The sequence below is a fragment of the Mirounga angustirostris genome, unplaced genomic scaffold (genome assembly GCF_029215605.1).
Source record: "Mirounga angustirostris isolate CCGP_5_RB_7025 unplaced genomic scaffold, mMirAng1.0.hap1 SCAF_5, whole genome shotgun sequence".
NCBI classification, from domain to species: domain Eukaryota; kingdom Metazoa; phylum Chordata; class Mammalia; order Carnivora; family Phocidae; genus Mirounga; species Mirounga angustirostris.
This window is the reverse complement of record NW_026991713.1, coordinates 96,251,922-96,275,560: the sequence shown is the minus strand read 5'-3', so window position 1 is coordinate 96,275,560 and position 23,639 is coordinate 96,251,922. Positions and strand designations below refer to the sequence as shown.

The window sequence follows — 23,639 nt, the reverse complement described above, 5'->3', positions numbered from 1 at the left end:
AGACCCCTCCCCACCCGCATTCCAGATCTTTTCTTTCTAACCTCCGACTCTTGTCCAGGCCCCAACCCACTTCTGTCATTCATTAGCTAATGATCCTGGATAAGTCCCTCAACTCTGGGCCTCATTGTCTGCGGAATGTACGAGGGTGTGGCAAGATACCCTTCCAGCTATGACCCAGTACCTAATGCTATACTTCTTCTGTAGGTGCCCAGAGCTCTGGGAGGGCCCCAGGTGCCCTGAAAACAGGCCATCTCCCTCTCTTTTCCATCCTTGGTATCCTCTTTCTGCTCCTTTTGATGACTGGAGCCTTTGGTTTTCACCTTTGGAGAAGACAGGTGAGCCGGGGACACCCCTCAGCCCCCACCGGCCACTGGCTTCCCCTCTTTTCAGTTTTCTTTTCTTTTTTTTTAAGATTTTATTTATTTGACAGAGAGAGACACAGAGAGAGAGGAAACACAAGCAGGGGGAGTGGGAGAGGGAAAAGCAGGCTTCCTGCTGAGCAGGGAGCCCGATGCGGGTCTCGATCCCAGGACCCTGGGATCATGACCTGAGCTGAAGGCAGACGCTTAACAACTGAACCACCCAGGCGCCCCTCTTTTCAGTTTTCTGAGTGCTGTCTGGCACCCCTTCCTCAGGGAAGATGACCAAGGCAGACTCCTCATCCTGCCTTGAGAGCCCCCCTCTTCATAAGCCTCTCCAGGGACTCCTTGTGCTTGAAGGACCCAAGGGAGGCTTGAAGGGGCTGAGAAAAGGCCTGGGACCAGAAGGGGAGGGCAGGGGCCTGGAAAAGAATAGACTCATTCAGTATCCTCCTTATTGTCTTTCCCTTCATCCTTCTCCGCACCCACCCTCCATGTCTTCCCACAGTGGCATCCAAGAAGATTCTCTGCCTTGGAGCATGGGACTCACCCACCTCAGGCTCAGAGCAAGATAGCGGAGCCTGAGCCGGAGCTGGAGCCGGAGCCGGAGCCGGAGCCGGAGCCGGAGAAGCTCTGACCTGGAGCTCAGGCAGCCCGCAGATCTCCACAACTCAGCCCAAATAAACTCCCTGTCAGCAGCAAGCCTGAGTCTGGCTCCTTCTGTCCAGGAAAGGTTCCTGTGTCTGCCCAGCCTCTGGGGGCTCCCTTCTCCCACCTCAGCCTTCCAACCTACTTTCCCCAGCCAATCTCTCTTATCTTCCTCTTTTCTGTTCCTGGCCTCTCCGTGATTCTTTCTGCCTTGGTCTTTCTCTTGCTGTCTCTCGCTCTCTCTCTCCCAGGTAGTCGTTTTTCTGAAGCTCCAAAAGCCCTCACCCCTTACCTCTACAGCTCTCTTCTGCGTCCTTTGCTCATGTTATGCTGGCTGCCCTGGTTTCCTTTGTATTTTTGTTCCCCTGGCCCACCCCACCCCACACTTGGCTCCATTTCACATTGTCCTTGGCCCTTTTGCTGCAGTGCGCGCGCGCAGACACACACACACACAGACACACACACACACACACACAGAGGAGCCCTGTCATGTCACGTCCTCCAGGGGATCAGGTCTTGCGACCTTTCTGGGCAGCTGGCTGAGGTTCCTGCTTGCCTCCTCCCCACCCCCACGTTCCCTGGCTCTGGGCAACCTGTGTGGTCCCAGGCACGAGAACACACTGCCACCCAGTGGCCACTGTTTGTCATGCCATGGGAGGTCACTGGGCAGGCGGGGGCAGGCTGGAGGAGACCAACAGCGCAGTGGTCCAGGCGGGCCCAGATCCCTGCGAGCCGGCACCACCTCTGCGGTGTTCACTTTGTGCGGTCCGCGTCTGAGTGTGCACCAAGCAGCGGTCACGTCCCCTGGGCACTCTCCAGGAGAGGGACCGAACCATGCCCGCCCAGGACACAGAGCCCCGGCCCTGGCAAGGTTACGATCCAAGTCTGACAAAGGGGAGCGCTGCGAACAAAGGGCCCCGTGGAGAGAAAAATGGCCAGCAAGACAGCTGGTTGTGGCACAGCTGTGGGAGTCCAGAGACCTGGCTTCGGATCCTATCTCTGCTGATGTGACCAGAGCTGACCTCCTCAGCCTCGGTTTCTTCCTATTAAGTGGAATAATGATAACGACCCATGAAAAGGGGTTGCTATATCAAATGGTCAAAGGGCATTGAAAACTGAGGTGCCCCCGAGTATATGATGTACTTGTCGGGTTCCCCACTTGTGAAGGAGGTAGCCGGCCCGTTCTGGTCACGCCGGGAAGGGTACCCAAGCCCCACAAGCATACCTGCCTCCCTCGTTGTCTGTCTTTGTCTTGGAAAGAACATTCCCCTGAGGCGTGCTCACTGTCCTTCAGCAGAGCACACACACAGCTTTGGCCCCCCGCACCACCACCCCCACCCCCCGGGGAAACTAGACCTCCATCTGTGATACGCGCAGGGCTCTGGACTCAGCTGCACACAGCTCTGCCAGGGAATGTTAACCCTGGACAGGAGGAAACAAAGATTGGACGGGAGTGGGAGTGAGCCTGCAGGAGCAGGAGACGCATGGTGGCAGACACCCTACTTCGTATCCCACCGAGCCTGGGTGCCACGTGCACAGTGACACAAACCAGGAGGCTGAAGACATATCCCTGTGGAGACACAATGGCGCGAGACTTGGGGACAGAGGGGTACCTTTGTTCTGGGCAGAGCCTCAGAGGGCGAGGGGCACCCTCTGAAGCCTGAGTAATGAACCATTTAAAGCAATCTGAGTTTCTGAGCCTTAGGATGGTGGTAACCCTTGCCTTGTCACAGGAGGAGAAACAGTGACAAGGAAAGAGGTGCTGACACTCACCAGAGATCATCACGTTGTAAGGTGAAGTCCTGAAGTTCCTTCAAGAAGCCTCGAAAGCATCATCCCCACCGTTTACTGTGGGCTGGGGACAGCTGCTGAGGAGACCCCTCAGGTCTGCCCTATGACCCTGCTCTCCATAGCAGTAGTGGAAGCCCCCATGTTTTATTTTATTTTATTTTATTTTATTTTTTTGCCTCATGTTTTAATGGGGCAGGGGTTTCCTGGAAAGTTCTGTGGGTGGCAATTTTCCTTTCTACTGGGTAACAACTATGCCCTTTGGGCTTATGAGAGTAGTCATCAAGGATTCACCGTCGTCTATGTGGGGACTTCCCCGTGCTCCTGAACGAAGGGGACAGGGAGGGGACAGAGGCAGAATGAAAGGCCACCTCGTTCCTCTACCCACTAAGAAAGAGAAGAGCAAAGGGTAGAAGGAAGAGGGGGCATGAGGCTTTTGCATACAGGGCTCCTTCTTTCATTCTTACTCCTTCCTCTGTGGGATCTCTCCTAGGGGTGACACATTCCTGCTCCTCCCCCTTCCCCTCCAAAGCCCCATTCCCCATCTGGCAGGATAACCTCCGACCCTTTTACTGTCCTCTTAAGGCCCCCAAAGAGCTAGGTGAATTTATCTTGCATCTCCAAGTTCATTGGCAAACCAGTGTTCCAGGTTGGGGTCCTGGAGGGGAAGGGACACGAAGGAGGCGGGGAGCTCAGGAAACTTCAGTGGGGGCTGGGGTGGTGGATCATCTTAAACCCTTGTTAAAAAGAAAGGAAGTGGGGTGCCTGGGTGGCTCAATAGGTTAAGCTCAAGTCATGATCCCAGTTCCCTTCTCAGCCGGGAGCCTGCTTCTCCTTTCTCTGCTGTTCCCCCTGCTTGTGCTCTCTGGCTCTCTGTCAAATAAATAAGTAAAATAAAAAATAAATAAATAAATAAAAGGAAGGAAGCAAAAAAAAAAAAAAAAGATGCTCTATTAGTTACCTATTGCCACATAACAAGCCACCCCAGAAGTTAGTAATTTAAAACAATAAACATATGATCTCACACCGTCAGGAAGCTAAGAGCAGCTTAGCTGAGTGGTTCTGGTGCAGGGTCTCTTGTGAGGCTGCTAAGATGTGGGCCAGGGCTGTGGTCATCTAAAGGCTTGGCTAGGGTGGAGGATCTGCTTCCAAAAAGGCTCCCTCAGGTGGCTGCTGGTCAGAGGCTGTATTTCCCCCGTGAGTGGGCCTCTTCATAACGCTGCTCGCTGCAGAGCAACTGGCTTCCTCTGGGGGAGAGAGTGGCCAAGAAAAAAGCTACCATGTCTTTATAACCTCATCTAGAAAGGGATACACCATCACTTCTGCCCTAGTCTATTGGTCACACAGACCAACGCTGGTACAACGTGGGAGAGGACAACATAAAGCATGAATTGGAAGTAGCAGGAAGCACTGGGGGCCATCTTGCTTATGACGGCTTGGCTATCGTGGGGGAACAGTGCCTGAGAGAGAGAGAGAGGCCAAATGAGGAGAAGGAGCGTCTCTGAGTTCCTCCATCCCTAGCCTTGCAGTGGGCCTGACAGCCTCTTCTACTGTCTACTGTCCAGAGGTTCTGGAAGCCAAATGAGGTCCAGGGTCTTGCCAAGTCAAGTGTGTCAGGCAAGAGGCCATACTGTGCTCATTCAGACCCGTGGTCACATTTGCCAGTGTGCCCCCCACTTTGACTTGGTCTTCTCATGTCCCCGGACCAGGGCAGACACAAATTTCCCTGCCCCACCATCCCCACCAGGCAGAAGTGTTAGGGTTCAGGCCTGAGTCCCTGCTGTTGCCGCCCACCCCCCTCCAAAGGAGACGAACAAAGAGCTTAGGTGTCCCTGCTCAGGCCCCGCCCCCAGGTGGAGTTAGCCCTTTGAAGGGAATGGCATTGGGCTGAGGATGGCTTCTAGCTGCTGTGGCTGACAGTTTCTCCAAGGGCTGCAGGTGCAAGCCGGCTGAGCCCAGGCCGAGCTCTGAAATTTGTCTGCTCCAACCTCCCACGGGAGGCGGGAAACCCAGGAGCCTCCCCCCGAGTTGCCGAACATGGTCATAGAGCTAGGGACGAGAGGGCTGGGGTGGAGGTGGGTCAGGCCTCCAAGACTCTTGTTTCCCAAACAACAGCCTCGATCACCCCTCCCCCCGCTCCCCCATCTCCAAGCCCTGCCCCCAGCCCCCTTTGCAGAGGGTGTCGGTGCAGCTGCAGAAGGTTCTGGTAAGGAGGCCACCACAAGACTGCACCTGGGGCTTCCAACTCCTTACTCCACAGGCTGCTTTACCCCTTCTCCACCAGCCTGGTCCGTGACACTCCATCAGCAGGTCACCAAGTGGGTTTCACTCTTCTCCCCATCTTTCTCCCACCTTGGGCTCCTTCCCCTCCTCCAGCCTGGAGACAGAATACACACAGCAAAAGTAGCTCTCTACCAGGAAGCAGGAGACTTCTGAAAATCCCCATGTTCCATGCTTACAGGCCTGTGATGGAGCAGTTTCACTTCAGTTTCTTCTTCTGCAGAAGGGGGAACAGTAATACCCACCAAAATGTCTGACATGTGCAAATGTATGTGAAAGTGCTTGGAAAATGGAAAATCACTCAGTCGATGTGAGGGATCATGGTGGCGTGAAGCCTCAGGAAGCCCCAGACGTGCTTGTCACCCTCCTACCCCTGCATCACTGTGGGAGAAGACTTCTCTTAGCTGTCAGCCTGGCCTTCCTTTTTGTTTGTTTGTTTGTTTTTAAGCAATCTCTACACCCAGTGTAGGACTCAAACTCATGACCCTGGGATCAAACTCAATCCCAGGACCAAGAGTCTTGGAGGCCTTCCAACTGAGCCAGTGAGGAGCCCCCATCTTGGTCTTTCTTAATGCAGAGGAGAGGCGGTGGGGGTAGGGGGGCCATCCGGGGCTGGGGCCCCAGCAGCTAAGTTGGAATCCCAGTTCCACCAATATAGTTTACCAGCTCTGTGACTATTAGCAATTTTCTTAAACTCTCCGAGCCTTAGTTTCCTCATCTGTGTGATCTGGAGAAAAGCAGTTATGCCCTCTCATTGTCATGAGGATTACATAAAACCTACAACCATATAAAGCACATAGCAGTCCTAACCGCTCAGCAGAAACTTCCTCTCTCCTCCTGTTATCTTTTCCTGCTTTGGAAACCCCAGAGGGAGAGCCAGGTTCTTGGGGCCTGTTAACTCCTGAGAATCCAACTTCATGGGCGCACAAGGTCACAGACACAAGGGCTGGACAGCATCACACAATCCAGCTGGTCATCGGTTGCAAATTGGTGGCCCTACGCTAGATCCAGCCCTTCGGAATGCTTGGTTTGACTCACTCAAGGTTAGAACAACAACAGAAAAGTAGGTGCCAATATTAAAATTAGGGGATATCATATAAATGTTTGGTTTTCCAGCTTCCCTTGAAAGTTTGGCAGAACAGGCAGGCAAGTCTGAGTTTGCATCCTGGTGCCACCTCTCCTGTCAACGCAGCTGGAGCTGTGCGGTCAGTGGCTGCCCTCATTACAAGACGCCCATACCCTCCAGGTGACCCACCTCAGTCCCCACCCCTCCCTACGTTTACAGCCAGCCTGCTTTCCCACTCATGTTACCTAGCAGGCTCCTGTAGTCATTTGGTTTTGTGATCCTTGGCTTTCCATTCATTCATTCATTCAAAAAGGATTCAACAGGAATTTAAATAAAATAAAATAAAATAGGGGTGCTTGGGTGGCTCAGTCAGTTAAGTGTCTGCTTTCGGCTCAGGTCATGATCTCAGGGTCTTGGGATCGAGCCCCATGTTGGGCTCCCTGCTCAGCGGGCCTGGGGGAGGAAGATGAGCAGTTAAGTGTTTAAAGGGTACAGAGCTTCAGTTGGGGAAGATGAAGAAGTTCTGGAGATGGATGGTGGTGATGGCTGCCTAATAATATGAATGTACTTAATACCACAGAACTCTAGGCTTCAAAATGGTTAAAATGGTAAATGTTATGGTATGCATATTTACCACAACAAATTTAATACCAATAAACATCAATACAATCAATACAATTCTATTTCTTTTTAAGAGAGAGAGTGCACCCGCGTGCCCAAGGGGGGGTTGGGAGTGAGGATGGAGGGAGAGAATCTTAAGCAGGCTCCACACTCAGCATGGAGCCCAACGTGGGGCTCAATCCCAGGACCCTGAGATCATGACCTGAGCCAAAATCATGAGTTAGATGTTTAACCGACTCACCCACCCAGGCGCCTGTCAATATTTTTAATAAAGGATTCAGTACGTAATAAGGGTCTACCAGGCCCAAGGCACTCTGCTGGTTGCTAAGTAAGACAGATGTGGTCACCACTTGAGCCTGCCAGAAAGACACTAAACAATAATTTCATAACTATAACACGTGCTTGCAAGGGAGAAGAAGCATGGGGTACTGGGAGATCCTACCTTATTAAGGAAAGCTTGTTTCAACTGAGTAGCTTGAGAGGAGGGGTCACATGCAGAGAGGATAGCGAAGCAACAAGATCCAGACACACAAATTCTGCTACGAAGTGCGGGGTGGGTCGGGGGGTGCCCCCTCACCTACCTTACCTCTGAAGCACCTGCCTCCAGACTTCTTTTAGGTAAGAAATCACCTTCAGTCTCAGTTAAGCCTCTATCATGTTGAATTTTCTTTCACTTGCAGCAGAACCCAATGCTCCCTGATACACACTACCCAGGGAAGCCTTTCTTGATCTCCCAGTTGAAATAAGGTTCCCTATAATAAGATCCCCAGCACTCTGGGCATCTCTTTTGTAGCATGTGTCCAGTTGTGATGACATTATTAATTGTTTAGTTTCTATGAAACAGGCTGGAGTGGTGACCACATCTAGCTTACTTATTACATCCCCAGCACACACAGAGTGCTTTGGGCCTGGAAAACACTTGAAGAAGGGTGCCTGGCTGGCTCAGTCGGTAGGACCTGCAACTCTTGATCTCGGGGTTGTGGGTTTGAGCCCCACACTGGGTGTAGAGATTACTTAAAAATAAAATCTTAGGGGCGCCTGGGTGGCTCAGTTGGTTAAGTGTCTGCCTTTGGCTCAGGTCATGATCACAGGGTCCTGGGATGGAGCCCCACGTCAGGCTCTCTGTTCAGCGAGAGCCTGCTTTTCTCTGTCCCTGCTGCTCCCCCTGCCTGTACTCTCTCTGTCAAACAAATAAATAAAATCTTAAAAAAAAAAAAAAACAAACACCAGCTTGTTGAATATATGAATGAACGGGCAGAACTGGATTAGTTCAGAGGTTAGAAACTTAAATACCGGGCGCCTGGGTGGCTCAGTTGGTTAAGCGACTGCCTTCGGCTCAGGTCATGATCCTGGAGTCCCGGGATCGAGTCCCGCATCGGGCTCCCTGCTCGGCGGGGAGTCTGCTTCTCCCTCTGACCCTACCCCCTCTCATGTGCTCTCTCTCTCTCATTCTCTCTCTCTCAAATAAATAAATAAAATCTTTAAAAAAAAAAAAAAGAAACTTAAATACCTATTAGGACCGGTGAGGTAATGTAAATGAGAAAAGCAGGCAGGCTATAAACAAGTCTGAGGCAGAGGCTGAAGCCTGAGGAGGACACACACCCTCCCTGTAAGGACAGCCCTTAGAGGTTGCACCGAATACTTGCACTTACATCCATTAACTGAAATTGAGTCATTTAGCCACATCCAGATGCAAGGGAGGCTGGGATTCAGTATACATTAAATCTGGGCAGCCATGAGCTCAGCTAAAAAAGGGACGGTTCTGTTAGTAAGGAAGAAAGAGACAACATTTTGGGGACAATGAAAAGTCTGTGCAGAGAAATAGCGAAGATCTGAAGAAGGAAAAAAACTTTCCTTGATTAGTGGTCCTCAAAGTGTGGCCCGTGGGGGGGAGGGGTCCCTGAGACTCTTTCAGGGAGATTTTGAGGTCAAGCTACTTCCATAAAAATAATAAGACACTATTGGCTTTTGTCACCATGTTGACGTTGCGATGATGTTGCAAAAGCAATCGGGGTTAGACGGCTGCCTTAGCACAAATCAAGGCAGCGGAGCCAAACGGGGCTGTAGTCATTGTGCTCTTCACTGCCAGGCACTTGCAGTGAAAAAAGAATAAAAATATTAATGCCACTTTCACTTAAGAATGCCTTTGATGAAGCAGTAAATATTAATGTTATTAAATCTCAAACGTTGAGTACACTGTGTTATAAAATGAGAAGTAGCATGACTCCTTTCTGCTGCAAATGAATCACAAGGTTGTCTCAAGTGGAAATGCCTGCATCAGTTGTTGGAGTTGCAAGCTCAACTAGTCACTCTTTTCATGGTAGGGGAAGGGCATGGTCACATGGGCACATTTAAATGAGCACTCAGGCTGTTGGTGGAGGATGGCCTAGAGGACGAAAGAATGGGGATGCCAGGAGACAGTGAGGAGGCAGGGCTTTGGTCCCGGCACAGGATGGGGATGGCACCTGGGGTTGGAATGGATGGACCAGTGGTGGTGGGGCAGAGTGGCTTGGATAGACTTCTGAGAGAGTTCAAAGGTAACATCCACAGGAAATGGCAAATAAACACATGGGAGGGGTTGCATGAAGGAGTCAGAGAGTATTCCCAGTTTATTTGGCCTGAGCAGCTGGGAGGTGGCAAAGCCCTCGCTGAGTGGGGGACTTGCAGGAGAAGTAGGTCTGGAGGGTAGTGGTAAGCAGGTGATAAGTGTACTGTGGGACATATTGGGTTTGCTATGTGTGGTGAGCGTCCAAGTGGAGATGTCCAATGGGCAGGAGGATCTACACATCTGGAGCTCGAGAGAGACCTGGGCTAGAGAAATACTTGAGGGTCTGGCCAGAGTTGAAGGGCCAGAGGAAAAGGGTCTGGTCAATTGTCATTCTGGGGGTCACTCTGCAGGCCTCAGCCCAGGCCCTCTCTGCCACACTGGGCCACCCATAGTGCTTCTGGTCCCTCCCCACTGAACAAATGCCCTCAGGACCCTGGCCAGGGGCTGTTTGGGGCCTATCAAATGCCCTCATGTGCCCCCCCCACTTCTCCTTTCCTTGAAGCCCAAACCAGATTGTAGTATCATCAAGGCCGTCTTTTTCTTGTTACACAACAAGAAGTTCAGCGACACTCTGTGCTCCAGCCTAGTTCTGCTCAACTTTTTCCCTTGACTTTGGCATTTTCACTTTGACATCTTTCCCTGAGAGGCAGGGGGTGGGGACCCCAGTCCCAGATGGTGACGTTGGGCGTTGGCCCAGGCCTGGGGTGTAGAGGAGCCTCACCACTGGGCTTCCTGTCTCTTCGTTTACATACATCTCTGCAGAAGTAACAAGCACTCTCCCCAGTGGGCTCCTGGTTGCAGAGCTCCCCGCCCTCACGTAGACACACCTGTGTGAGAAGCAGAGGGGAGGAAAGACACAAGCCTGGAGGTAAGATGGATAGACTCAGCTTCATTCTTTTCCACGGGTCTGGGAAGGGGAGGAGAATGTGGCTGCAGATGCGTTGGAATGTTCTGGACTCCCAGTTCTCTGCCCACAACTCTGGCCACCTTCTCTTGTGTTTCGCACTAAATTAAATGTGAGATTCAAGAGGCCGGGGACTATGGCAAATTTCTCTCCACATCCCCCTGTGCTCAGCTCAGTGCCCGGAGCAGAAGGTACTCCTTAGAGGGGCGTTGAGCTAGATTGCAAGATCAGAGAAGGCACGGAGACTGGAGGCCACCCCGGGCTGAGAAAGGCAGTGGGAGTCAACTAGTCAAGGGCCCGTGGAGGAGAAGATAGGAAGAGGGGAAAGAGGGGAAAAAAGGTAGAAGAAAGGGCGGGAAACGGTTAGAAAGAATAAATACAGATTAAGGATGAAGTATGCCCTTAAAAAAAAAAAAAATGAAAAGAGGAAACAAAAGGAAAAGCAAGAAAATGAGAAGGACAAGTGAAATCTAGTCTAGAAGCAATGCTCCCCAAGTCAATTTTCCCAATGACTCAATTGCCAGAAATTCACCAGAAACCATATTTGCCTGCAGCATTTCATAAGCCTTATGACAGAGGTAAGTTCTTTTACCTATCTTTTCTGTTTATATTTATTTCTACATTTTGATCTACTTTGGGGCATTTTTAGGATTTTTGAACAATATGTCTAAGGGCCCTTCCATTTTAATGAGCTTTAAAATGATTAACGGAATTCTCTGACAGGGTTGAAACTGAACTCTTAGGTATGCAATGCTATAAACATGATAGATACATATTCTTAGGTAAATATGTCATTAGAAACACAGGTTCAAAGAAAGTTTTAGATGTCTCAGCTGCTCTCGAAAAGGGGGCTAGGTGGTTTCAGAAAGGGTTTGCAGGTCCCTCCTGGGCTTGGTGTGGTGTTGGGGGGATGCGGGGGGTGTTACCCCTCAAGATGGAATGCCCTGTACAATCCTGCCTCTTGCCTCCATGCTCTTTGTCTTTTCCCCTCTCCTAAGACCTCCATGGCCTTGTAGCATTGTCCCCCAGGTGTCCTACAGCCTTCCCTTCCAGACATATTTTGGGAGAGGGACCTTTTCGGTACCGTCAGATTCGTCAAACTAGAAAGGCCCCACTATCGCTAATTCAAACATTTGGCTCTGGGTGGGATAGTTCTTCCTGAAATGTCCATTTTCATGGGGCAAATTTTTAGGGGTGCAAGGCTGACAGTAGAACCTGGTGCGGGAGATCATTCCGTTTCGTATTTTGACAAATAATGTCTTGTGCTGTGTTAGATTCTGTGGGCTCATACAAAATGGCCGCCCTCTTAGCCTCGGATGAAGGAGTTCCCAGAGGACAGGGTCAGAGAGAACTCCCGACGTGATTTCCCTCTTTCAGCTGGGGGACACTTGTATAGAAGAGGTCTACCTCGACATAAAAACTCCCCCTCACCAACTGGTTCTAGGCAGAAGCCCTGTAGAGTCTTAGGCCCTGATCTGGGCCATAATGGTGAGATGGCCACAAGGGAGTTCAGTAGACCAAGGGCCTTGCTCATTTTAGACACTCAATAAATGTTAAACGAAATAACTTTGATGAGGGTGGGTGATGGGAAGGGACAGATAGGGGCCTGGGTTTTTAGGGCTCTAAAGTTGAGCTCTGTTCCACACCTTTTGGGAGATACGGGGAAGGGAGGAAGGAGGGCACGGCACCCCCCACGTGGGCGTCTGAGGCAAAGGAGAGGATGGTGGAGGTTGCAGCCACCGAACCACAAGGGTCCCTTAGAGGGTCATGGTCTCTAGGAAGTTTACATGAAACCAGTGAGCAGTAGAGAGAGTGTATGCGGTGGAGGGCACATCCCGCGGTGGGGGGCACATCCCATGGCAGGGCTTGAGGGGCTGCCTGGGGGCTCTGGGGAGAAGATGAAAGTGTCTGTGGGACCACAGACTGTTGCTGTGGTGGGGCTGCGCCCTCTTCCTCTCCCCAGTCTCGCCCCTCATCCCATCTGGGGGGCCAGGGTGAGGGCAACAGGAACCTCAAGAGCTCCGAGAGTTTGTGAGTTTGTGTTGCCATTTTGGTCTCATGGTTCTCTTGGTCTCTTTTGATCTCTCTTTTGGTCTCCTGCTCTGGGCATGGGTGTTGCCTTTCAGAATGTCTTCATCTCTTTCCCTCTGACTCTGCCCGGTTTGTACTACCCTGGGCTTGGCATGGGATCCGGGATTGTGTGAAGTGTAGCTAGCTGTGGCTTTAATGAGCTATTCCGGGTCTCTCCCTCCCATCCTCCCTCACCCTCCCTTGAGGCCTCTGTGTGTTTCCTGGAATCTGTCCTTTTCCCTTGGTCCACCCTGCAGACATCTCCCTTGCACCCACCTTCGGCTCCAAGCTGTGCTCTGCAGGCTCCCTTCACATCAAAGCTGGTTGAAAGCCTGCATTCCTGCCAGAGCCCTGGATGCCTGTTCACTGGCAAGAAGGGGCTAGAGCTTAGTGGCAGCTGGAGGTGGAGATGAAAAAGGAGCAGAGGCAAGGGGCACTCTGGGCAAGACCAACAAAGCCAGAATTGGTTCCTGGCGTCTGAGACCAAGAGGAAGAGAGGTTCAGGTGTGGGGAGTCGAGTATGGGAGCCATCAGTGTGGGGAGGCACAGACACAAACACACAGATGTGAGCGAGAAACCAGGAAAGAGAAAGGCAGAAAGAGAGGGAGAGAGAGAGACAGGGGGCCACGGCCTGGGGGACCAGCAAGCCCTCCCAGCCTCTCTCAAGGGGCTATGGTGTACAGGATGTCACTGTACTGGGGCAGAGCGCCTCTGGGGAGGATGAGGATGTGGGAATCAAAAGCCTGCTCTCTGGGGCGGCAGCGGAAGCCCAAGTCACCAAAGCAAGCAGCAGCTGGAAACCCATAGCCTCCTCCACCGAGCTGAGCCCTGGGTGAGTTGGGACAGTACAAGGAGCTGGAGGTGGGGAAGAAGCCCTCTGCACAGACCTCAGGATCATGGCGTGAGGAAGAAGGAATGACCACCATTCGGGGAAGGGTCAAGAATGTCCCTAGCCTTCCCTCGGCATCTACACTGAATTTGGACCCCAGGGAAGGGATATTCCAAATGGAGGCTCCTTTATTTTCCACTCACCAAGGACATATTGAGTCTGGGACGGGAGGACAGTGGGAACCACTCTCAGATATAAGAGCGGCCATACCCCACTCTCTCCCCTCAGTCTTCCTCTCAGCACCTCCATGCCCCATGCTAACTTGTAAACAACTACACCTGTGACCAGCCTCTGTCCTCCATTTCTGGAAACCTTCTTGATCTCTTCACTTCCTATTTCCCCGGTTAAAAAAAATTCTATCAGGGACATCTGGCTGGCTCAGTCGGAAGATCATGCAACTCTTGATCTCAGGGTCATGAGTTTGAGCTCCACGTTGGGTCTGTAGAGATTACTTAAAAAATAAATAAACTTAAAAAAAAAAATTCTGTCAAGCCCCTACCTTGTGTTAGGCCCTGGGACATTCCTCTTTCAGGCAGATGGAGTGACTGGAGATGGCATGTATATCATATGTAATATATATGATGTATATATCTTCCCCCAAACCTCATTAGGAGGCCCATGTCCCCAGCACATCTGAGGACTACATCCCTATCATGGGCCAGTGCCCAACAGGAAACAGAATCTGCCTTAGATGGTTCAAGAGACTGCAGAAAGGGGGTAATTCCCAGAGGCGTGAAGAGGGAACCAGCCAGCGCATGGAGGGAGTATAGCTGTTGCTGGAAAGTGTGCCCGAGTAGGAAGAGAGTTAGGAAAAATACCCCAGCCTCCTTCCCTGACCCTCCCATCTTGTGGGTGCTTCCACTGGCCAACCCCAACTAGTAGCGGGGCGGGGCGGGTGGTGGCAAGGGAGCTGGGTGGTACGGTCTGCAGAAGTCAGCCTCCTTGTAGAGAGCAGGGCAAGGAGGTTGGAGAATGGCTCAGGGGTGGGAGGGGGTGGGGAGAGGGGGTGGGGGAGCACAAGAGTAGGCAACATGGATTGGGGTGACTTGGCTTCATCTAGGCCAGGGTTAGGTGTGGACACATTCTTAAATGACCCACTTTAGTAACAGAATTAATATGTTGAGTACAGAAAGAAGTCAGTGATTTTCCCTCCTCCATTCAATTCGATTTGGTTTAAGTTAACCAAACACATCCTAAATCTCTTCTCGATGCTCCAGCTGGTGCCAGGCCTACAGTGGTGGCAGAGCTGGCTGGAGCATCATCTTCATCCTGGAGGAGATCAAGCTGTGGGGTGTGGTGGGGGGTGGGGGCCCAAATCAAAGACTGGGCTGGGGGACAGAGAAACAAGTCTGGATGCAGGATCTCTTCTTGCCAAGCTCTGGACCAAGTTCACGCTGACACTGCCCCCCAAGGCAGCCACCCCTCTGAGGCCTACTTCCAGTCTGAGCCTGGAGCTCAAAGATACGAGCCCTGTTCCCATCTGCTTTCCAGACATTATCTGGTGGCCTTCCTCCAGTCCCCACTCCCTCCATGTCATCTGGTCCCCTTCCTAAAGCTCTATACAGACCATGTCCCATTTCTGCTCAAAACTCAGCAGTTCCTGCCAGTTGCCTGCAGAACAAAGCCCTGACCCTCTAGCCTCCCTGTCAAGATTCTCCACCAAGCCTCAGATGCCTTCCCACATCCCACCCCCTCCCTCCCTGAGTCCTCTCCAGACTCCCAGCTGGGATCTCTGCCCTGCCCCCTGACAGGCTGCCTGACTCACTGCTGTGGCATGGTGGGGTGCCCCCCTCCCTGCCCTCCCCCCCTCAGTTTCTGATTCAGCAGGTCTGGGGCGAGGCTTGAGAATTTGCATTTCTAACAAGTTAACAGCTGCTGCTGATCCAGGACCACACTTTGAGAATCGATGCTCTGGGTGCCTGGGTGGCTCAGTCGGTTGGGGATCTGTCTTCGGCTTGGGTCGGGAACTCGGGGTCCTGGGGCCCAGGGTGGAGCCCCGCCTCGGGCTCCTTGCTCATCAGGGAGCCTGCTTCTCCCTCTCCCACTGCCTCTCCTCCCTGCTTGTGCTCTCGTTTTCTCTCAAATGAATAAATACAATCTTTTTTTTTTTTTTAAGATTTTATTTACTTATTTGAGAGAGCGAGAATGAGAGAGAGTACATGAGAGGGGGGAGGGTCAGAGGGAGAAGCAGGCTCCTCGCTGAGCAGGGAGCCCGATGCGGGACTCGATCCCGGGACTCCATCCTGGGACTCCAGGATCATGACCTGAGCCGAAGGCAGTTGCTTAACCAACTGAGCCACCCAGGCGCCCTGAATAAATACAATCTTAAAAAAAAAGAGAGAGAGAGAGAATCGCTGCTCTAACCTCAGGCCGCCCATTGTGCTAGGTTCATTCAGAGCCTTTCTACACCCCCTCCCCTCCCCCCGCCCCAGCCTCCACCATCTCCGGAGCTCACAGAAACCAAACAGCATTTTTCTGCCTTCCCTCAGAGGCCTTACAGGGTTGGTCTGAGAGTGAGCAGGGAGTTAACTCTCTGCTCCTTCTCTCCCTCACCCCACACAGTGTATCTGGCCCCAGGTCCTGGGGATTTGCCCTCAGACATGCCCCTCAGGGCGGTCTCTTTTTCCACATTTCCATAATTCTGACTTGTCTGAGTTTGGGCCTGTCCTCTCTCACCAGGACTGTGGCAACCTTGCTTCCTGGGCTCGGCCTCCTCCAGCTTGCCTTTTACAGAGCCGCTGAGGGAGCCACTCTGCAAACCAAATCATGTCCTTCTTTTTTTTTTTTTTTTAAAGATTTTATTTATTTGACAGAGAGAGACACAGTGCAAGAGGGAACACAAGCAGGGGGAGGGGGAGAGGGAGAAGCAGGCTTCCCGCCGAGCAGGGAGCCCGATGTGGGGCTCGATCCCAGGACCCTGGGATCATGACCTGAGCCGACGGCAGGCGCTTAAGGACGGAGCCAGCCAGGCGCCCCTAAATCATGTCCTTCTTGACATAAAGTCCTTTACTGGCTCCCTGGTGCCTAGGGCCACGGCCCGGCCTCACAGCAGGGCAGTCAAAGACCTTCACGGCCTGGCCTGGCCTGGCCGCCCCTGTCTCAGTCCCCACCAATCTGCCACCTTCTCTGTGAATCCTTCTCTGATTCCACTTTGAGAACCCACTCTGGCCTGGGCACAGCCTTGTGTAGCACGTCCGGATGGATGTCTGCTTAGCAGTCAGCATGTCTAGGTCCCTGGCTCGGCTGTATGGGTGAGATTGCCTATCATCCCCCTGGATCCCTTTGAGCCCCAGGCCCAATAAATGCCTGCTGACTAATGACTGGTATCTCCCTCAGGCCCTGCCCTTTGTGTGGGGGAAGGCCCAGGTCCCTGCCTGCCTCAGCAAGGCCACGATGAGTCGAGGGGCTGCTTTTAGGCACCTGCTCCTGGTGCTGCAGTTGGGTGAGTGCTCAGTCCTTGGGATCCTGGTGGGAGGAGGGGCTGCCTGGGAGATGCAAAAGTGGGGGGATGGCCTTGAGGCCTGACCTCCTTTTCTTCCACCTAGCGATGCTCCCCGCGGTCCCTCTGGGAAGAGAGGTGGTGTTGGCGAAGGTGGGAGACACAGCGGAACTGCCTTGCCATACTGCCCCGGGGAAGAACATAATCTTCAACTGGAAACATTCTTCCATGGTCAAGATTCTGGGGCGTCAGGGCTCCTTCTGGCTTACAGGTAGGGTGGCCCAGCTCCCCATCCAGGGAGGAAGACACCATGGACTGAACATCCCTGGTGTCAGAGCCCGGCTTCTGGTAAACTCTCAGATCCCAGAGGGGTCTGGTTGACAGGCTCAGGTGTGGTCTCCCAGTCCAGGGTTTCCCTGTGTCAACTGCAGGTGGCCCAGGGAGTGGCTTTCGGTGTCTATTATAATTTCAGAATTTTAATGTTCATGGCCTTATTTTAATGGATCTTAGAGAAATAACTATCATATAAAACCTGTAATTTCATGGATATTATTGCTACAGACCCAGGATGATACGTTTTTACTTCCATTAAAAAGCAACACAATGATATTTTTTCTCGCTTTTAAAGTAAAAAGAATTAAGATCTCCATACTTCTTAGGAACGTATTTTGCAGTAAAGGAGTTTTACTGTCACATTGAGGTTTGCCCTTATACTCTTCTTTAAATAATTCTTCTTTCTTGTATGTATGGCCTCTAATATTCAACTTGTTGAACAGAAGCACCATATGAGAAAACCTCATCAGCATGAAATGTGTTTTTGTAAATATGTTTTTATTTTATAAGTTTATTAGATTTACCATTGTTTGTATTTCATTGCTCATTTTTATTTTTATTGGTTTTTTTAAGATTTTATTTTAAAGTAATCTCTACACTCAACGTGGGGCTTGAATTCACAACCCCAAGATCAAGAGTCATACCCTCCACCACTGAGCCCACCAGGTGCCCTTCATTGCTTATTTTTAATAACTTTTTAATTATGAAAAATTTAAACATATATAAAAGTAGAATAATTAGATAATGAACTCCCATGTATCCCACTCAGCTTCAGCAATTATCGATTCATGGTCAATTAATGGTTTCCTTTCATCTACATCCCCAAACCTCCACCACCATATTATTTTATAGCAAATACCAAGCATTGTATTATTTAGTCTGTAAATACTTCGATATGTATCTCTAAAATGTAATGATTCTTTTTTTCTTCCCCTCCTAAAATGTAATGACTCGGTTTTTTTTAAGATTTTATTTATTTATTTGACAGAGAGAGAGAGAGAGAGAGAGCATGAGGAGAAGGGAGGGGTAGAGGGAGAGGAAGAGGCAGGCTCCCCAGCGAACAGGGAGCCCAATGTAGGGCTCGATCCCAGGACCCCGGGATCATGACCTGAACCAAAGGCAGACACCCAACCCACTGAGCCACCCAGGTGCCCCAAATGTAATGACTCTTTAAAAAAACATATCCACAGTATCATTGTCACCCATTAAAAATGAAGAATAATCCCTTAATGATGATAAATATCCAGGCAGTGTTCAAATTTTCCTAATTGCCTCTAATATTATTTTTACATTTGGTTTATATGAATCAGGATCCAGATAAAAATTTAGGCATGGTATTTGGTTGATATGTCCCTTAAATCCCTTTGAATTTACATATTTGCTCCCCCAGATTTTTTTCTCTTACCGCTGATTGGTTGAAGAAACGAGGCAACTGTCCTGTGAAGTTTTACACGTTTGAATAGGAGCTGGCTGCATTCCTATGGTGTCATTTAACATGTTCCTCTGTCCCTTGAATCTCCTATCGATTGGTGGTTAAACCTAGAGACTTGATTAAGTTCACATTTAATTTTTTTTAAAGATTTTATTTATTCATTTGTCAGAGAGAGAGAGAGTGAGCGAGCACAAGCAGGGGGAATGGCAGGCGGAGGGAGAAGCAGTCTCCCTGCAGACCAAGGAGCCCAATGCAGGACTGGATCCCAGGACCCTGGGATCATGACCTGAGCAGATGCTTAACTGACTGAGCCACCCAGGTGTCCCAGTAATTTTTTTACAAGAACACCTCATAGGTGGTGTTTTGTACTACCAATTTCATCACATCAGGAGCTATGAGATGTCTATAACTCTTTTTGTGCTATTAAGATTAATTGATGGGTTCAAGTGTTAGCTGTGATAATTATAAAAACATTATTTTTTGTTTTTAATAGTGCCTTCCATTTATGTCAAATGCTACAGACTCTCTGTTTATTATAGTGATACAAACTTTCCTTTTATTTATTTTTATTATTTATTTTATTATTATTATTTCTAAAGATTTTATTTATTTGAGAGAGAGGGAGCACAGAGAGAGAGGCAGAGAGAGAAGCAGACACCCCACCAAGCAGGGAGCCTGATGTGGGGCTTGATCCCAGGACCCTGAGATCATGACCTGAGCCGAAGACAGAAGCCTGACTGACTGAGCCACTGAGGCACCCATTTATTTTTTATTTTTAGAGAGAGAGAGCATGAACTGGGGGTGGGAGGGGCAAAGGGAAAGGGAGAGGGAGAATCTTAAGCAGGGTCCACACTCAGTGCAGAAGCCCAATGCGACGCTCTATCTCACAACCCTGAGATCATGACCTGGGCCAAAATCAACAGTCAAATACTTAAACTACTGAGCCATCCAGGCGCCCCTAAACTTTCCTTTTAAAATAAATTTATTTAATCTAAAAAAAGTGAATGCATTTAAAGATGTTACATTAATAAGATAGGTAGATTTGGCCAAAATCATGTATAAGATGTGTGAATGGTTGATGTCTGGGGAAATACGGCTTTAGTCCAAGACTCTGACTTTACTAGTGAGGAAACTGAGGCCCAAGGAGAAGTCCCTGCCCCGAGTTTGTGCCCAGTTAGAGGCAGAGCTGGGGCTAGAGCTTTGGTCTTTCAACTTTCAGCCCTAGGCTCTCTTGTAGAAAGTTATCCTCAGTGCAATCAAAACTGAATTGGCCACAGTGCATAGAAAACCATCTTTGTTGAAAATGGATGTCTCCTCTTCTTGCCTCTGTCCAGTGGGAGAGAAGTCCTCCATTTTTGGCAAGGAGGTTCTTGCTGGGGCCCCAGAGTGAAAATTCAGACACCCACCCATGTCCACTCTTCATGTTTGCACATGAAGAAAAAGGGGGATATTGGGCTGGATCTTTATTGACCCAAAGCCATTCCCTAAAATTAACAAAACCCCCAATTCCTGATCTCTTTCTGATAAAGGCACACAAAGCAGAAATCAGCAGGTTAACTGCCCTTTGCCTGCCCATGTCCTTTCCTTCAGACAGCTGTTTAAAGAGGACCCTATGGGGGCGCCTGGGTGGCTCAGTCAGTTAAGCGTCTGTCTTCGACTCAGGTCATGATCTGGAGAACCTGGGATTGAGCCCTGCGTTGGGCTCCCTGCTCAGTGGAGAGCCTGCTTCTCCTTCTCCCTCTGCTCTTCCCCCACGCTCGAGCTCTCTCATTCTATCTTAAATAAATAAGGTCTTTTAAATAAAACAAACAAACAAACAAACAAATAGGACCCTATGATCAAACTAACCTGTGTCCTTTCTTGGCCTGTGGGCTCCTAGTGCCCATTATGTAATTTTCACCCCGGCAGAGCTCAGAACACTCCCACAAATTCTGCAAGTGATTTTTCTTGTCCTAGAATTTTATTCTGCTGAATTGCTTGAAATAAGCAGACTTCCAGCTGAGACTTTCTTTATTTTTATTAATTTTAAAGTTAAAATGATTTGAAAAAGCAACACAGGTACATGGTAAACATTTAAAACCATACAAATGATACCCAGTGTGTTGAAAACAAAATTCAGCTGAGTAAATTTGGAGATCTAACTGGCTTTATTCAGTGATTCATAAATTGGGTAACATCCCAACTAGCAAATAGAAAAGAGCTCTGAAGAGCTGTAGAAAGGAAAGTTTTTTTTTTTTTTAGATTTTATTTATTTATTTGACAGAGAGAGACATGGCGAGAGAGGGAACACAAGCAGGGGGAGTGGGAGAGGGAGAAGCAGGCTTCCTGCCGAGCAGGGAGCCTGATGTGGGGCTCAATCCCAGGACCCTGGGATCATGACCTGAGCCGAAGGCAGATGCTTAACGACTGAGCCACCCAGGTGCCCTAATTTTATTTTTTTAGAAGATTTTATTTATTTGACAGAGAGAGAGTACAAGCAGGGGGAGGGGCAGAGGGAGAAGCAGGCTCCCCACTGAGCAGGGAGCCCGATGCGGGGCTTGATCCCAGGACCCTGAAATCATGACCTGAGCTGAAGGCAGACGCTTAACCGACTGAGCCACCCAGGCATTCCAGAAGTTTTAATAAAGTTCAACTTACCAAATATTGTTTTCATGGGTGGTGCCTTTGGTGTTCCATCTAAAAAAGTCATTGCCATACCCAAGGTAGTCTAGTTTTTCTTCTAGGAGTTTATTATCTTTGTGTTTTACATTTAGATCTATGATCCATTTTGAGTTAATTTTTATGAAAGATATAAGATTTGTTACTGGATTCTTTTTCCTTCTTTCTTTCTTTCATTTGTTCATTCATTCATTCTTTTTTTTCTCTGCATGCAGACATCCTGTTGTTCTGGCACCATTTGTTGAGAAGGGGACTATCTCTATTCCACTGTGTTGCCTTTGTTTCTTTGTAAAAACACAGTCAGCTGTATTCATGTGGGTCTTTCTGGGCTCTCGATTCTGTCCCATTGATCTATTTGTCTATTGTTTTCATCAATACCACGTCTTGATTACTGAGACTTTATAGTAAGTCTCAAAGTCAGGTAGGTAATATCAGTTCTACAACTTTGTTGTTCTCCTTCAGTATTGTGTTGGCTATTCTGGGTCTTATGCCACTTCATATAAACTTTAGAATCAGTTTTTGGGTTTTTTAAAAGATTTTATTTATTTATTTGATAGAGAGAGCACAAGCAGGGGGAGTGGGAGAGGGAGAAGCAGGCTTCCCGCCAAGCAGGGAGCCCGATGCGGGGCTCAATCCCAGGACCCTGGGATCATGACCTGAGCCGAAGGCAGACACTAAATGACTGAGCCACCCAGGCTCCCCGAAAGGAGAGGTTTTTAAAGGCAGAAAAGGGGTGGGGAAAAGGAAGTTTATTAGTAAAGAGTGCATTGTTTCAGGCAAGGCCACCTGCTTGAGGGGACAGAAGGGGTCTGTCAGGCAGATTTCCTCACTAGTGCTGACCAGGTAATTCCAGATTGACTCATTAAAGTTTCTGTTCCTGGGAAAAGCTGAAACTGCAATTAGGTTAGGTATTAAGTCTTGGTTTGCTGATGTGGGGGTTAGCATAACTGACTCCATTTTGGTCCTGTTGGCTCTTGTTTCAAAGTTCCCCTCTTTTGATCATAGCTCACAGCTAAACTGAGCTTGGCATTAGTGCCCCTCCCAGCTACTGCTCTGAAGTTCTTGAAGTTTCTGTTGATTCTTTGTCTGGTACTCACAGGTCATGACTTTTCCCCCCTAATCTCTGTGACATTCACAGGTTATAACTTCAAGTTTACAGTTTTTAAGTTGGTGGTTCTTTTTGTTCCTTTTCTGATGTTCCAGTCTTAGGGAGATCATTTGCTTGGTGGTTAACAGCAGCAAACAGTGTGTTTAAAACCTTTGAGAGGGAGGCACTTGGGTGGCTCAGTCCCTTAAGTTTCTGCCTTCCGCTCAAGTCATAATTCTGGGGTCCTGGGATCGAGCCCCGAGTTGGGTTGGGCTCCTGACTCAGCAGGGAGTCTGCTTCTCCCTCTCCCTCTGCCCCTCCCCTTGCTCATGCCTTCTCTCTCTCCAATAAATAAATAAAACCTTAAAAAAAGAAAATAAAGCCTTTGAGAAGATACAGTGCACCAGGGAGACTAGTGTGATTATTATTAGCAGGAAAATTCCCAATGTTTGGAGTGCACTTTGGAGTCATGATCCCTAAGACCCAAACCAATAAAAATCAAGCAAGTCAAAGAAAGACCCCATTAAAAGAGTCACTTTTTTTTTTTAAGATTTTATTTATTTATTTGACAGAGAGAGACATAGCAAGAGAGGGAACACAAGCAGGGGGAGTGGGAGAGTGAGAAGCAGGTTTCCCACAGAGCAGGGAGCCCGAAGCGGGGCTTGATCCCAGGACCCTGGGATCACAACCTGAGCCGAAGGCAGACGCTTAATGACTGAGCCACCCAGGTGCCCTAAAGGAGTCACCTTTTTAAGCCAAGTGACTTGGTCGGTGAGCTTATGTAACTGAATTTCAACCTCCCTAGAAGTGTTAATCCAGGCTCAGCAGGTGATGTTGGTCATGGCAGACACTTCCTTGCTCAGCTAAGAGAGAATTAAAGTCTGTCTTATTATCAAGAATAACTTTGGCCAGAGAGCCTAAGGATTTTTGTCGGGCAGCTATAATTTTAGCAGTGGATTCTGCAATACTTTCAAGAGTTAAGACGTTCCTGATCATAGCCTCATTTGCATTTAATACTAGCCAGGGGAACACTGGTCTACCAAGCTAATTTTGAATCAGGAATGCCTCCTGGCAATTCCTGTTTGAGTCTGTGGTTCAGGACTGGAAAGGCGACAGTCATGGAGACCAGTAAAATTTAGGGGTCTGTAGACCACACAGGTGGTTTTCTTCTGATTACCCTTGACTGGTGTCCCTTCCCCAGGTTTGGGATTGTTAACCAGAGACAGGGAAATGGACCAGGGGGTCTCTAGCATCATGGACAGATCAAAATTTTTGATGACCAATCTAGCAGTCTGAAGGGTTACCCGCCTTAACAATGACCTGGGAGATCCAGATGATAGTGTTATCTTTCCAAGCCAAAGCCAGAGTAAAGGAAAGAAAGAGAGGAAGAAAGAGTTTCATGTTCAGTTTAAGTATGAAGTCTTGATCCAGCTCCTTGAGTGGAAGCAATTTATCATAACATCAGCTACTTCTCTTCTTAGACAATTTGATTTTCAGGTGTCCAGCTCAAAGATTTT

General features: G+C 49.3%; 1 protein-coding gene across 6 annotated transcripts in view; it reads left to right on the top strand.

Moving 5' to 3' along the window:
• The window catches only part of LOC123844020 (T-cell surface glycoprotein CD4), a 59,506-nt gene that overhangs the window by 6,506 nt on the left and 29,361 nt on the right, over positions 1-23,639 (top strand). For 2 of the 6 annotated variants that reach the window (XM_064591639.1, XM_045873956.3), the window contains 2 exons: positions 205-335; positions 868-1,061. The exons of 2 other annotated variants lie outside the window; for them this stretch is intronic. In XM_064591639.1, the coding sequence (XP_064447709.1) occupies positions 205-335; positions 868-996 (260 nt within the window). In that variant the 3' untranslated portion in view covers positions 997-1,061. 2 more of the 6 variants (XM_045873953.3, XM_054507209.2) reach the window with 2 other exon arrangements.